Raw genomic sequence first — 16,130 nt, forward strand, 5'->3', positions numbered from 1 at the left:
GCTGGCTTTGATATTACTCAGTAGTATAAGGGACATGCACAATGCAGTTTGTGTGCTGGAAAACTCAGTCTGAAAGGTGGAATGCAGGGAAACACCTTCCTGTGAGGATAAACTGAGGGGCAGAAGGGAGGTGAGAAAATGGTTTGACCTGGTGAACAGGAAACACTGATAGTCCACGGAGGTCAACAAGGTTATTCTTTGTGAGTCCCTTCAGTTTATAGGGATGTTTTATTTCTCACCTAGGGCCAACCCAACAGAGCAGTGTTTAGCTTATTTCTTTAGCATGGAGTAACCTGCTGAGTGGAATAAACAGCCCCAGGAGACTCGGGCATAAACTGCAGTGCCTTAGAGCTCAGGTACTGGAGCTGTTGAATTGCAGCCAGTGAGAAACTAAAAATTTCATGGGTTAATCATGAAAAATATATCTAGTGGGAAGATTTGTGTAAACTTAATCAGTGTCTTTTTAATACAGAAATCAAACCTAAGTCACAAACTTCTATTGTCAGTGGTGTTCATTACTGCCTCCAGTATGATTTCCATCTGAAGCCATGAATGCTTCAAAGTATAAATCTAATGCTTGCTCCTAGCATTTAATATTAATCCCTTTAAGAACTTGCCTATGTGGTAGGAAAGATACATGACTGAAACCATCAGGGTAAGAGCAGGTAATGGTTGAACACAGTAGTTTGATGTTTTCTGTTGGTGTTTGATCTTAGTGTCATACTTTGTCTTTTGATTAGTACTGCGGGCTGTATTATGCTAATCACATTATACTCAAGTCCGAAGTTATTTATACCTCTTGGGTTAGTGTGCACTTCTCCACTTAATTTGGTCATTATAAGGCTTTTGAAAGCAGGTGGGGGGTTTTTATTTACTGGGAATAGGGGTATTTAACTTCATTTTGCTGTGGTTTTTATCTGAAACTTTTAGTGACAAAATCCTTAATATCTACTGTGCCCACAACATTTTATTGATAATATCTCAGTTGTTTTGTTGTAAGTGCACTTATATTAGAAGGGCAGTTCTGAACTGGTGGTAGACCTCAGCATCCCGTGCATTTTGGCAATTTCAGTGCTGCTGTTAAACATTCCACTTAGACAGAAAATTTCCTGGCATTTGAGTTGAATAATTGTACATCCATTTTGTGCCACTTCAAAAGGATTTGCTAGAATTTCTTAATACTGCCACTTTTGCCTGTTTCTGTGAAGAAAGTATTTTCCTTTGTAGGTGCCCTGTTCACAGGGATGTTGCTTTCTGTTTATAGCTGTTCCTGTATTTCATGAATGTAACTGGGTCGTTTCCCTCTGTATGGATGTTACTCTGTCATGTGTTTTGGGGGTGAGGAATGGAGGTGAATCATGAAATACAGCCTTTCTCAAGTCAGTGGCTGGATTAGCCCAGGTATATTTCCTGACATAAAACTACCCTGTTCACTCAAAGTCTGACGTTTTGTTGGATGTCTGCAGTAGTGAGAAAGTTCACAGGAGGTTACTGGATTGTTGGGTTTAGCTCTTGTCGTTGAGGGGGTTGTTCAGAGGGTTTTAGAAAAAGTAATTACAGAATATGCATTTCCATACAAATAAGTTTGAGTGGCTTTGGGAGAAAAAAAAGACAAGGAAAAGCTTTCTGGAATTATGGCAGGGTCTCCTGTTACTAAGATTATCTGAGTAGCTGTGCCATGCAATGCCTTTTGCAAGCTATTGTGCCTCCTGGAAGGTAAAAGTATGGGGAAGTTTGGTTTGGTTGGGTTTGTTTTGGTTTTTTGGTTGTTGTTTTTTTGTTGGTTTTTGGGTTTTTTTGTCCCTGATACCTTTCCAAAAGAATATTTCAAAATGTCCCCCTTCTGGTTTAGCTGTCACTGAATTTATTCATGACCTGTTGTTGAGGTAACTACACTCTTAGCTTACCTTGCTCTGCTTAAGAAATAAAAGATCAGGTCTTCATTTTAAGACAAGCAGTTTTATAGGATTATTCTAATTCTAATTGCTTTTTTTTTTTTTTTTTTTTTTTAATCTCTTGATTCATCTAGCTTGAATTGGGAAATTAGAATTGTGCTCAGTATTTCAAAGGGGAGCCTGCCAAAGCGTTGTGTAAATAATATTTTTCCTCTTTCCAGGAAATGTCTTGTTCTAGCTTTTGGTACAGAAGGGCTAGCAAGGGCAAGTTTGTTTTTCCTCCAAACAATGCCTGTCATATCTGTTCTACCTGCTGAAAGTTGGCAAGTGGTAAGAGAGGCTTAATGTCTCTGAAACCCTGCCAGGTGAGGAGGACTGAGCTGGCAAATAGATTTAAATTTTAGAGATACATTCCCTTCATCTAAATCAGCAGTAGAATTTATTTCACTTAGAGTAACAGAGTTGGTTTATCATACAGTTACATGTTGAATAGCTACTCAGTCTGCAGTAGTGTCCTTGGGAACAGATTGAATTTGATTCCCTTTTTTATCAAACCTAACATCCTGCTGTTGTCAGGCATTTCCACTGCAAGCCTTTGACTGTAAATATTTGAATGGAGAGTGATTGGGTTTTTCTTGTTACTTAGGAAAGTAGATCAAAAATGCCAGGTCTTTGCTTTGGGACTTCTGTGAGTTTAAAGGAGTAGTGCTTAATCATCTCTGGTTATTCAGTTAATTCTAACGTAGCAAATACTGTTGCCAAAACTAAGAATCTAACTTGCATGCACAGAAGCAGAGCCACTCTGGGGGAATCCTTCCTTTGTGCCTCTGTGGTCCCACTCTTTTTAAAGAACCATCACTGAGTAGATAGAATTTGGGTGTGTAGGACAGCAGCAAAACCCAAAGGCACAATTACTGATGTGTGAGGTTGTTTGTTTTTAGCTGGTGAGAAAACTAATCTGTGTACTAAACAGTGATGTGTTGATAGAAGCAGTGTTTTATAAATACTTCCAATTTTAGGCACCCAGCAGCTTGCTTGAGGCACTGGAACAGCATTTGGCTTCTGTGGAGGGAAAGAAAACAAAGGAAGTCTCTGCTGCCAGCAGGTGAGCACCCAGTGAATTACAGCAATGCCTGTACTTAAGATTTGTCATTCTAACAATTTTCAGAATTCAGTCATGTGGTGTTCTTGATTTTTATTCACTTCTGACTGTATCTTCCTAGAAATGTAAGTGAAGTATCTAGTGAGTAATAGTCTGATAGCTTAGCCACATTTGAAATGTAGGTATGTCTGCCTGTGTCTCAGACAGACTTCTGATTATGCTGTAATAAACAACTGAGCTGAGACCTTGTATATTATTCTTGTTAGCTTTTACCTGTTTAAAGTCCTTTGACTTGTAAGATTGATAATGTGTTTCGATTTTGATACTCTTCTTACCCAAGATAGGATGGTATTTATCTAAATTGTTATTATTTATCTTTATATATTTATGGTCTACCTCTCAGACCATGAACTTATCTTGAACTTCTCATAAAAGTTCTTCAGTCCCTCCTCAGAACAGCCAAATTAGCTTAGATATGTTGTGCTGAAAGAAATTGTGTTATTCTTTCTGTCAAATACGGCATTGGGATGTATGAGAATACTTCTGACTGAATAATGAGAGATCTCTTTTGGCATAGACATTCTCCCACAGCAACTTGGTAAATATTGATAAATGTACCAGGCTGAGCTACTTTCCCAGTTTGCTGTCTTTCTCCTCAGATTTTTTTTTGGTAAGAATATATGGGTTCATTGCCACAATATTCTGTTCATACATGTAATAAATAGGCAATAACTGCTGTGGTTTCTTTGCTGTTACGTAGTGTACAAACAACTTTCTGTGCCTCAGCCATTTGAATAACATTCCAGTCAAATCTAGATAACTTTAAAGAGAAAAGACAGCTGCTGTGTTCCGCATTTTCCAGTTCCTACCTGCTGAAACTCGAGGGAGTGACTCTGTGTACTCGTGCCTCTTTGTCACCAAACTGGTTTTGGGATGTCTGCTCTTATGTACCAGACAGTAAGGGAAGATGTGACTGGGAATGAGGATAACACATGACTAGATAAGGCACTTGATGATTAAGCTGTAAATCATGTATACCTGACTGTGGTTTTTTTAATAACATTTTTTTAAATTATTGCTGTTTTTAGAGCCAGTGCCCTATCCAGTGCTGTTTCCACACTTGCCAATACAGGAATGTCATTCAGCCGGATGGATGAGAAAGAAAAGCAGCAGGCACTGGAGGAGGAACAAGTTAGACTGCAGGCACTGAAGGTACAAAGTTTTTAACAAGTTTTGTATTCCAAGATTTTTATAACTGGATAGAATAGTGCATGGTGAGGAAGCTTGCAAGGTCACTTAGTGCTCTATGTGAGGAATGTGAGCTGTGTGAAACATACACCCGTGCTTTGACCAGTGCTGTAAAATGCAGTGGGTGTATCTAGAAGTAGTGGGGGATGTAAACCTGAAATGAATGAAAACAAGGTTATGATGTTGCTGCTGTTGGATTAAAAAATAATTATTTAAAATGTCAGGTCTCACCTTGATTTTTACATGCTTTGTTAAAACAAATACTCTTATTCCTAATTTCAACTATTTTTCTGGTTTTAGGACTTTACAGAAGAATAACTGTTTTATTTATTAAGACCATAATTAAAAGTTTCTTATTGGAAAAGGTCTCCAGGACTCAAATGTTAATAAACAAGACTAAAATGCCAACTGTCTCTCTCATCTTTCAGGAGCAGCGATTAAGAGAGATCTCTGTAGTATCAAATTCCACTTCCACATCAGCATCCCCAAGCACTTTATCAGGAAAAAGTGTGAATACCACTGTCGCTGTTGACCTCTTTGCTACACCAGCACCCACAACAAATAGGTGAGAGATACTTTGCTTTCTGAAAGAAGCAGAAATTACTGCACTGGCCTGTAGCTGCACAGTTAACTTCAAAACTGTGATCCTAGTTACCTCTCAGGTACCTTTTGCTGATGCTTTCTTGGTGTACCCACAGGAATTTTGTCAGTAGGTGCTTAATGACCAGTTTGTTGTACCACTATTGTTGATGGGCTGCTAGTGAATAAGAGAAAATGAGATTGGTATGAGTGTTCGTAAAAGCAAGAATACAATGCCTGTTACATATCTTCATATTTCTCTCTCTCTCATTTCTTATTCAGCATGCCCAACCTTTCTAGTGATCTTTTTGATCTTCAGCCTGCCTTTGTTCCAACTGTGCAAAGTACTCCAGCTATATCAACATCAGCAAGCAGTGCTTGGGGAGGTGAGCTCATACTTTGATTTGACTGTCTAAATGATGAGGGAATTCTTAGAATACAAGGTTCATACTTAATTGAATCTGCATCTTAAACCTTAACTATTTTGCATCCAAACATTCATAACAAAATATGAAGGAAATAATCTGAAAACTGACAAACTTTCATGAGCACAGCATTAATGTTGATGGAACAAAAGAGCGGAACTGTTCAGTAAAGGGGACAGGGAGAAGAAATGTAACTAAAGATCAAAGTTGAAAAATACTGGGAAGTAAAACCATGAAATAAGCAGGTGTAACTGAAAAGATCCTGGACTAGTATTTCCATTTAATTAAGCAATATTTAATATACTTCTCATTTAAAAGGTGTTGGTAACTTCAGAGTTCTTGTAAAAAAGCTGTGGACTCCAGTTTCTTCACCCATCCTTCCAGAGAACAGTCAGGTTAGATGTCAAAGAAATGGCTTAAATGCCAAAAGAAGGCAATGTTATAACACCATGGTAAATGTTAGTGTTTTAATAGGTGGAATTGCTACTCTTACATGCTATTTAAAAGTTAGATTATTGAAGCCAAAAATGTAGTGTCTGACTTCTTTGATATATGATCTGTCGTTCTCCCCTTCCCACCCAATGTCAATACTAGAAATCTTTTCCCTAATAGAGAGCTGTTAGGATTTTTCTCTGAAACTAAAATTGTATATCTAAAAGGGCTGACCATTAGGTGGAGTATTTACAATTTGTCTAGAGATTCTCATAGTCAATCATTTCAGTCTGTTTTTCTTTTCCATTATTTGTACTCTGTATTCTTTCCTTCACTTCTGCGTCCGAAAGGTCCTTTCTCGTCTTCAAATGGTTGTGTTGGTTCTCCACCTCATCTGGACATCTTTGACATGAAGCCAGTTGAAGAAGCTGTAAAATCTGCCACCCCTTTCATCAATTCTTCTTTTTCCTCCAAACAAACAGTGGAACTGTTTAGTGGTAAAAAAAACAAACCCCATGTAATTTATTTGCAACTGGAGATAATAATGCTAATAAAGTGGGCCATGGAATCTTCTTGTGGTTTGGGCCAATCTTCACTTTTTATTAACAAGTGAAAGTAGTGCATTAATTCCAGGTGTAGTAAATTATATGCTTCCTTAAACGTTTATTTCTATAGTCAAAATAAATTATTATTTTGTTCTGCTTGCCCAGTCTAGACATCCTAAGACTTGCAGTGTTGCTGAAATCTGCTGATTTCTTTCAAACTGCAACCTTTCTATTTTGTAATGGGGAATGCAGGAGTTACTTGACTTTTCAAATCTGTAAAATAAAAAAAACCTTTTTATAATAGTAAAAATTCTTAACTGCAGACTTAATTGTTGGGCTCCCTCTTCCTTTTTCTCTTTAAAACTGATCTTCTTTTCTTCTCTCTTTTTGCAAAGATGACTTTAGTGGTCATAAACCAACATATGCTTCTGTGTACCATCCTGTGACTGTTGATGGTAATTTGATTTTTTTGGTTTTTTTAAAACTTTCTGGTTTCACTGGAATGAATGATATTACTTCATGGGTGTATTTCATTACGCAAATTTTTTTTTCAGGTTTTCCTCTTCATTCAGCTCCTCCGAGTACCACCTCTTCAACAATTAATGTGGACTTTGATGCTGTTTTTGGAGGAAAATCTACAGCACCAGAGTACAGGACTGCAAGTGGTAAAAGCTGCCATATGACTAATTTATACCCTACAGGCAACAGTTGCTTAACAATTTAGCATAATGGCTATTGCAGTTGAAAATTTAATAACTTAATATATTTGCAAGGTGATTATGGGCTGATAAGAGGCAATCAGTTCAGTTCTAGTTATTTACTTTAAAATTAGCTTTGACTGATTTCATTCTCTGTGTAATAATTGTTTCCTCTCTCTCTGGGGTTACAAACTTTGAACGTGGCCCACTGGATGTCTCCTAATGGGTAAGCTCATGTTCATTTGTCTTCTGTGCTTTCTCTTGATGCATGATGATGACTTCCCTCTGACTCCATTGAGAGGCAAAGCACTTGCAGAAGTGCAGAACTAGTTGTGTGTGCTGCTTGAAGAATACCTGAGTTAGTCTTTCTCTTCTGTAAAGTATTGTTGAAGTACAATTAAAGATTCTTCTAGATTAGTAGGTACAATATAGTATTCGATGAAAAATAAGTTAAACTATGCTTCTATCAAAGTCTTTAAATACTTTCATCATGTTGAACCTTCACATATAAATGCTCAAATTAGTGTTCTATAAAGAAAATACCTCCCTGGCCTATGGATGTCGTTTATTAAATGCAATGTAACCATTCTGTTAACAGTTGCTTTTATTTTCTTTGTTTAGGTTTTAACTTTCTAGATGATGTATTGCAACCCACAGTACCACCACAAAGTCAAAGAGCCACGGTAGCCAGCCAGCAAAGTGGAAAAATTTTGGCAAATGACCTTGATTCTTCACTTGCTAATCTAGTAGGAAGTAAGTGTGAAGCTTTTAAAATTAACTTTCCCATTTGTTACTGAAAGTAAAACAAGCTTTTTTTTCCCTCCCAAATTAAAACGCTTAAGGATTTTGTCTGTTTCTTTTCCCCCACAGATCTTGGCTTCGGAGGAACTCCATCCAAAAAGTAAGTGCATATATGTACTTAGAATATTCTCACGTGACTATTTGATAGTCTCTGGCACTAACGTGGCAAGAATCTCAACTCTTGAAATAATCTGAAATAATTGAGAAGTGCATTGGAACAGTGTGTTTGTGGTCAGCCACTGTAACACAGTGAAGTAGCTCACTTTAGTTTTGCAATTCCTGTATTTTTATTGAAGTGTTTTTATGAAACACTCTAAGAGTTACATCAGACTCCAGTTATTATATTGTACAGTGCAGTACTGATAGTTTACTTTTAACATAAACAGAACCCCCAGATTTCACACTTACTGGAGAACAGATACATAAGTAATTACTGAAAATCCTGAGTGTTTCTTCAGATTTCATCTGTGTGCATGCATTAAGGCATGTTTTGGTTTCCTTATGTTGTTTTACTCTAGCTGTTTGCCCCCCCCATGAAAACTAACACCATGGTTTCATTTTAGATCAGATATGCAGTGGTCTCAGCCTACAGAGAAAAAACTTACTGGTGGAACAAACTGGCAAGCAAAAACAAGCACATCAACCACATGGAACCCGACTCCCTTACCCACTATTCCACACATGGTAATTTCTGTACTATGCAATCACACTTCGTTCTAGCAAATGCTGCTTCTCTGCTTGAGCTAATTTATAAAGAACAAAAAGGCATTTGATATAAGACTGGGGGTAGCAGGGAATGCTCACAGGGTCACACTGAACGAGGTAGAGATTTTAGCATGCCTTACTTCCCCTCACTGTAAACCTTGTCCATTAAGGACAAGTCAAAGTCTGATTACCTGTCTCAGTTCATAAATTCTTTTTGGATTGAAACAAATGATCCCAGTCCAGAAAATTCCTGATGTGCATGTTTGAAATACTCCCATTCCCCTGCCCACGCACATGTGCACACAAACATCCCCCTTTAAGAATCCTGAGAATGCGTTTTAAGGGCAAAACTGCTGTTCCTTCCAGTCTTTGCTCCTTTTTCAGTTTTATCATTAAAAACTGCTGCAACCCCTGCAAGGCACCTTAATAATGAGGTCAAGCAGCACTCTGGACTTTTAATAATGCTCAACAGCAACTTCGTATTTTTAACACAGTACGAAATGTTAAGTGTATCTTTTATAGTTATTTAAATGAAGAATTTTCATTTCTAGGAGGGATATTTGTAGGCAACTGACTTTTCGATGCTTTTAAAAGAGATTTTTCAAGTGTGTTGTATTTATAATATATTCATATAAATATGAATCACTTCTAAAATATAGCTGTCTTAGAGGGAAGTAGAACATTCATCTCAGTTATGCATACAACTAGGGTAATTACCACATTTGCTGTGAATTTTGGACTGCTGTCTGACTTAATTTTGCAATAAGAACAGTTCTGCTCTAATGCTTGTTTTCCTTGTCTTACATGACTATGCTCATTCAGAATTAGAAAAGTTGAATACAGTATTAAATCCAGTACTGGACTCAAAAATGAGACTTAAAAAAACTGATGAGAGGGCACAGTTGTATTGCACTTTATGTAAGATTTTTTGAGACCATATGATCTCTTTATCCCGTCTAGGTGCTCTAGAATGTGTTGTTAGAGTGCTGATGCATTTTTAGTTCTGGAACATAGAGGGTACCTTACTACCTGTTGATCACTGTGGATTTAAAGTTATGGTTTTATATCATGTGTTCATCAGGTCTAAGTATTTGAGTGTTTTATGCCAGGTGTCTGCTCACACATTTGCCTGGAACTCCCAACAATTAATGATGTGAAGATCTAGCTCAGCTACGAGCCTCATTAAATCTGTGCCCCAGAACTGCAAATGTCTCAGTGTCCTGGCTGGGCCTCTGGCACTCAGAACTAACCCTCCAGTTCATGTACCACTGCAGCCTATCCCATTGCCAAGTGTTTCATCCAGCACTTGGGTTTCAGTAGAATTAGCACTGCTTAACAAAGCATGGCCTTAAGAAGCACATGCATTGCTGTGCTTGTGAACATACCCTGATAGAAGGTATTTCTGGCTTAAAATGCTCTTCATTTTTCTTTTTTCATATTGTGATATGTTGCTGACATCAGTTGTTAGTATGTGGGCAACACTGACCTGACTGAACATCTGTTGCTATTCACTTCTTAAGCTGAATGGTCACTGGCTTTCTTGGCTTTTTTTCTATGTCCTTCTCACATAATGGGAGGAAGAAGGAGCATTGCATGCCATGCCCTCTAAAAGCTTCTCACACACATGCATGTGCAAGCAATATGCTCAAATGTGGCTAGGTGTAGTAAAATTTCTAATTTTGCTCTAAGTCGTACTAGTGGTAGCTTTCTAAGCATAATTGCTGATGCTCCTGTCCTTGCACTTTTTTTCCTCGCGCTTTAATTGTTTTAATAAATTAGTTGAGTGTAGTTACAGACTATTACAGTACTGGACTTGAATCCATCCCTGAGTTAGAATTTCCAGCATAAATACCTACTAAATAACTTTCTATCTTATCCTTTTGCTATGCCAGAATGGAGTACACTATCCTGGATATGTAAGTCAATTTCTTGTAAATACATTGGTTATTTTAAGTACTGAAAAATATGTGTTTTTCAAAAGTTTTATATATATTACTAAGTATGCATGAGTTTCTCTAAAATATATTAAAATTTTCTTGATTAAAGGTACCTGCTCCTATCACATACCCATTGACCACACCTCAAGTGCCTGTATATGGAATGGTAAGTAACGTGCTTTGTTTTGCATTCCTGAACACTTTGTTGTCTCTACCAGTAGGTTTCATGTCACGCATTGTGATGTTCAAACCATCCTTCAAATTAAATGTATTGGCAATAGTGTGTGAAATCTGGTATGTTTCTCATACTGCATTGAAAGAGATTACTCTGAGGTTTATATAGCAGTTTATATATATATATATAAAGCAGTTTTTATATATAGTTTTTAAAAACTTTGACTTTATTGTGTGTCTGTGTATCTATATGTTTATTTTCTACTATACCTAAAATACAAAAACGTGTATTTTCTGGAAGTAGTTTTAATTTTATATATTTGTTTTGTGGGTTTTTGTTCTTTTTACAGGTACCTCCTCAGGTTGGAGCTGCTCCTTTGATGGCACCCCAGTCAATGATGTATACACAGTCTGGTCTGAGGCCAACAAATCCTTTTGCACCTGTTTCTGAAACTCAGGTGAACGGTGCTCTTTAATCTTGTGATGACATTGAAACTTCAGCCTTGGTAAACACAACCAAATGCTTCATAAAGGGCTGCTGGTGTATTTCTCCCCATGAAAGTGAGGGGTTCCTCAGTCAAGGGCAGGAGCTTTTGCTGGTGAGGAGGCAAATTCAGATGATGAAATTGCAGGAAGCAAGGAAGAAAGTAAAAAGCAGATTTTTACCCCTCACTGTTTCAATATTAAGCTAACAGGAGTGGTGAAGGCATGTAGGTTTTAGTCTCCCTATGACATTAGCTGGGTACTTGGTTTAGTCATACTGACCAGACCAGTGTTGGAAGCTTCCTGAAGGATCAGGTGATGGGGGATTGAAAAAGACATGGACAAGAGATCATTCACACTGGAGAAACTGTATTCCCATCATCCAAATACCTTGGTCTTAATATTCTTTGGGGTTTTTTTTAAAGTGCTAAAGCCTATAGACTTAACTTAAAAGTAACAAGGCGGTCAAATAGATTCATTATTCTAAAACACTGGGAAACTATTTGTTATGTAAGTGGCATTAATACATAATCTTTGTTTCACAGATACAGTTTATGTAGAGCCACCAAAGCAACAAGATGTAAGAACAACCAAATACTGGTAAAAAAAGAAAAGACTGAACTTCAATCTTTCCATGATGTATTCCTGAACAGGGCAACTGTTTATTCCCTGTATAATACAATATTATTTTGACCTGCAATGCTTTAGAGATTCTTGTTTATAACAGTCACTGCAGTGTGAAGTCATGGTTGTTCCCTGATTTTTTTTTTTTTAACTGCTCAGCAGAAAACGTATTTTTATTGAGGTTGACTCAGAAGGTGCAAGCTGGATTATCATCTTCAAAATCGAGGAGAAGGTCACATGATTGCTCTACAACCTTTATCATCAGTGGATTGCTTTAGGAATTGACGGAGGATGTCAAAACTATTTATTTTATCCATCAATTCTGTGGCTGTTGTAACCAAGACACAACATAAATCAAGTTGAGCAATAAAATTTTTATGTGCTCTAATAAATACTCTGGTAGAGCAATGCTTGCATTATCATAAGGCCAATATTGTGTGAAATCAGACAGCTTTTTCACATTAGAATAGCTTATAGTAATTCGCAAACTTTATAATGTGAGTTTGAAATGCTGTGAATCAACAAGAGACATATTACATAGATAGATAGCTATAGTAGAAATAATAAATTGCTCCGTTGGTATGTCAGTATTACAGGGCTAAGTAAAAAGAGCCAGCAGCTGCAAGGCTGCAAGTCTGTGGTGGAGCAGGGGAAATGAGAGTGGCACAGAGCAGCTCACACAGCCTCCAGCAGGTGCCAGCAGCTGCCCTTCCATGGGTGCCTTCCCTGAGGTGGCATCTCCCACCACGGGCTCAGGGAAGAGCAGCCTTGGCAGCCAGTAGCTGTCGCTGCCCCAGCCACAGCACACAGGAGCAGTTTGAGAGTCTTGTTGATAACTGCAGTAGAGGCAAGAGAGCCAGTTCTTCTTTCTAAAGTCCATTAGGTCAAAAGAATCAAACCTTGCAATCATGCTGACTCTTGTGAACTGCCAACTATTTTGAAATTATCCAGCTGTAGAGAATAGCTTGTGTTTCTTTTTTGAAATAAGAACCTAGTTATAAACCATATAAAAATAATTATTTTTAAATGTGTAAATATGTGTAAACTTTTAGATAATTGTTTCTTTGATGCTGCAGAAATCTTTTTCTTCTGTAGTAATTTCAACATAAAAATGCTACGTTAAGAAATCCGGAATCTTTTTGAGAGGAAAATCTTTAAAATCAACTAATTTATGAAGAATGCTGTTCACAATGGGTCAGATGTGTGCAGACTTCTGGCACATATGTTGTATTTAAGAATCTTCCTCCAGAACTGAAAGGCTATGAAAATGCCTTATCTTGTATTTTTCACTGTCTGATAAAAAGTGGTAGCATTAAAAAACCCCAAGTTATAATTAAGTAGATAGAAGTGGGAACAACCTTTCCTCCAGAAGTTTTGCGGCAAAATGCAATGAAAAGCTCTCCTGTAAAATTACTTCTAATAATGATTCCTATTACAGCTGAGTTTTCTATTGCTACAATAAATAGACCTCCAGAGCAGTATGTCTTTTATCCTTTGGGGTGTCTGTAGCTGCAGAAATACCTGACTCTCACCATAAATGCAGATAGGCCTGAGAATCTTGTCAAACTCCCCTGTAGAGAACTTCTAAATTAGGCATATTCCTCACAGTGAGACAACCCTTCTCTTTTTCCAAATACTTCATTCTGTCCAAAGAGTGCAAAAGTAGTATTTCTTAATCCTATGGTAAATATTTTGCCAAATGAATTAATACAAAAGAAGCAAAATAAAACTCCGCTCCTCGACCCTTGGAATCTTTAACTGCTAATTTCCTGGAAAATGAAACCTTGCAGAAATTTTAAACTTGGTGTTCCTTGATGTGTATTGATTTTGAAAGAATTTGGACAGTACATGGCAGTTTAATGTTCAAGTTTGAATTACTAAGGGCTTCAAGCTTTAATCCACCTTTATTGGGTTGAACAATTGTACAATTTTAAGCCAATGAGTTCTTCAGTGCCTATAGTTGCCCTCCGCATGATGAGGGAATAGATGTCCTTTAGAATGGGTCATTGTGTTGAGGGGACTGTTCATTTAAGAAATAGTGAATTCCATAGATTTATTCAGCAATCAAAAGTCCTGTGTTCAAATAGACCAGTCCATGTAATTATAAATGTCTGGGCATTAATGGCGGAGGTGAGAGTGCTACAAGCAGGCAGTTCCTGTAAGCTGTTAGGTTTTTTCTTATACTGAGTTGTATAAGTAATAATTTGATATTTTAATAAAATATGCAAATAAATGCCTGGCAAGCAGTATATATTTTTACAGCTTTATTGCAGAGCATTCTGAATATCTGGAAGATACTTGGCTCAGAAATGGATTCAGTACTGGAATAATAGTTTCCACTACTTCTGATTTGCTCTGGATCTTTTAATGGTTCTTCTGGTCTGCTTTCTTGTAGCAAAGCTGTCTGATACCAACTTAATTAGTATTAAAAAAGGAGAAACAGCCACAAAGTATGTTTTAAAAACTTAATAACCTACCTTCTTTTGATGCTTTGAAACACAGCTTTTAGCTTGATCCTTGTGAAGCAGAGATCACTTTGCACCTTCTCTCTGCACATGAGTGCACAGGACTGGGTTTTGCCCACCTCTTCCTTGTGCATATATTGGGACACGTAAAAGGGCAGAGTATGTGCTTAAATCATATACATGAGAAGTGAAAACCAAGGACTTAGGATGCTGTCAAGGCTTGTTATGGCTCAGAACTTACTCTCCACAAAAAGCCCCACTTTGTTGTTCTTGAGGGTGACTGTATCCAGCCCACAGGAGCTGCGAATAGCAGTTGGGATGAGTGAAGAGAGATGTATATAAATATGACTTTCCTTCCAACTCGTTGGATCAGAATCATGTTCTGAATACTTCAGGAAGCTGGTAACTAAGATGTCTTTCCATGTTTGTCTGAACAAGGAAGGAAGACTTTGACGTGTGCTGTACGCTTTGCATTATTGTACTTTAGTGGGTCACTTGAGCCTCACTGTTGGGACTTGATGCTGCACAGGCAGGCTCTCTATCATGGAATACACCATAGGATAATTTCTGAGGGACTTTGGAAAGGTGGACTGTGTGAGGCCTCTTGGACTTGGGTGTGTACCTCTCTAAATAACTGGGGTTTTCTAATGTTCTCTAGATATAGTTTGATTTTGCCTTCAAGAAGTTATGGATTTTTTTTTTAATAAATTTTGGACATGTGTACCGGAAAAATCTCAGCTCTGTGCACATAGTGGTGGAATATTTATAGGTAAAAATTACAAATGGACTTCTGTTTAAGGAAAAAAAACCAAAACCAACAGCAAAAACCACACCCACAAAAGTAACAACAACAGAACTTCTGACTACAAGATTGAATACAGGGTGTATCTATTCCCAGCTGGATTTTTTGATGTGTGGCAGGGAGGGGGGGTTACAAGTAGAATAGTATGCACTGTGGATCAGTGCTTAATTTGTACATAAAAAGGAAAACTTTGTTTGGGGTAGTTTGTATTGTAAGGATAACATCTAAAGGCACTGTATCAGTCATTTATTTCCATTTAAAGATTATATTTTTGAGCAATGGAAACTGTACATGTTATCATTTATACATTACTGATAGCTAGGAATATAGAAAACCTGTTGCTATGACTCTGAAGATGTATCTGACTTGTCATTGATCTGTACATGGCAGCATCACTGTTTTATGCAGACTTTCATGATCATTTATTTAAAGAGATTGTAGTAACTGGTACAGTTACAACAGGAATTGTAACGTCAAATCTTTCAGTATATCTCAGATGTGTATCCTTGTGATTAAGCTTAATCCTTTACCAAATGTTCAGCTGGAATTTTATCTTGGAGCAATGACAAAATAGGTGCTGGAACAGATTTCCCTCACCCCAACCCACACTTTATTTATTTAATAGGTCTTGTTTTGTACGTTTTGTTTTCCCCCATGACAGGTTTGTGCCTTTTATTGGATATTTATTTAAAAGGAGCTATGATAATTTAGGTTGCTTTTTTTCAGATGTATTCTTGTACAGCTGTTCCTTTATGTGAGTTCCTTCATTTTATAAGAATACAGAATGTGTGAAAAATACACTAGCCACAAACCAGAACAAAAATCCAAGGGTTTATGTTCTATGAATAATTTTTTTAAAAAGAAGCCTAAGCACAAGACTGGCTGTGTTGATATTTTAATTGTGGAACTTCACAGTTTGTTAATACGCAAATTGTTCATTTTTTAAAAAATTGCTCATATCCAATTATTTGATGAAACAAGTTTTGGAAAAAAATAAACTTTGGCATATGCAAGGTCTGTGTATGTGATCATTTTTTGTGTTCTCAGGCTTAAGGCTTTCTATAGTGCTGATAGCTATGGCCGAATTGATTAGCTTGTTATTCCTTTGTGTTCACATTGGCGAAGAAACGACTCCCCGGGGGGGAGACTGAGTTCTGTTTGAGTTCGCCTAGAGCTGGATTCATTCCCAACCATCATCATTCCAGCAGTGTGCAG

The 16,130-nt window shown here is 37.3% G+C and overlaps 1 protein-coding gene across 5 annotated transcripts in view; it reads left to right on the top strand.

Moving 5' to 3' along the window:
• LOC138110453 (phosphatidylinositol-binding clathrin assembly protein-like) overlaps positions 1–15,928 on the top strand; it is a 29,117-nt gene extending 13,189 nt beyond the window's left edge. For 3 of the 5 annotated variants that reach the window (XM_069015357.1, XM_069015360.1, XM_069015359.1), the window contains exons 9-21: positions 2,915–3,000; positions 4,086–4,209; positions 4,674–4,810; positions 5,107–5,210; positions 6,032–6,178; positions 6,622–6,681; positions 6,781–6,891; positions 7,561–7,677; positions 7,795–7,825; positions 8,289–8,409; positions 10,477–10,533; positions 10,892–10,999; positions 11,570–15,928. In XM_069015357.1, coding sequence (XP_068871458.1) covers positions 2,915–3,000; positions 4,086–4,209; positions 4,674–4,810; positions 5,107–5,210; positions 6,032–6,178; positions 6,622–6,681; positions 6,781–6,891; positions 7,561–7,677; positions 7,795–7,825; positions 8,289–8,409; positions 10,477–10,533; positions 10,892–10,999; positions 11,570–11,584 — 1,218 coding nt within the window. In that variant the 3' untranslated portion in view covers positions 11,585–15,928. The remainder of the gene's footprint in view (positions 1–2,914; positions 3,001–4,085; positions 4,210–4,673; positions 4,811–5,106; positions 5,211–6,031; positions 6,179–6,621; positions 6,682–6,780; positions 6,892–7,560; positions 7,678–7,794; positions 7,826–8,288; positions 8,410–10,476; positions 10,534–10,891; positions 11,000–11,569) is intronic. The other 2 variants (XM_069015358.1, XM_069015361.1) reach the window with 2 other exon arrangements.
• Positions 15,929–16,130: the final 202 nt, after the last annotated feature.

The sequence above is a fragment of the Aphelocoma coerulescens genome, chromosome 4A (assembly GCF_041296385.1).
Source record: "Aphelocoma coerulescens isolate FSJ_1873_10779 chromosome 4A, UR_Acoe_1.0, whole genome shotgun sequence".
NCBI lineage: Eukaryota > Metazoa > Chordata > Aves > Passeriformes > Corvidae > Aphelocoma > Aphelocoma coerulescens.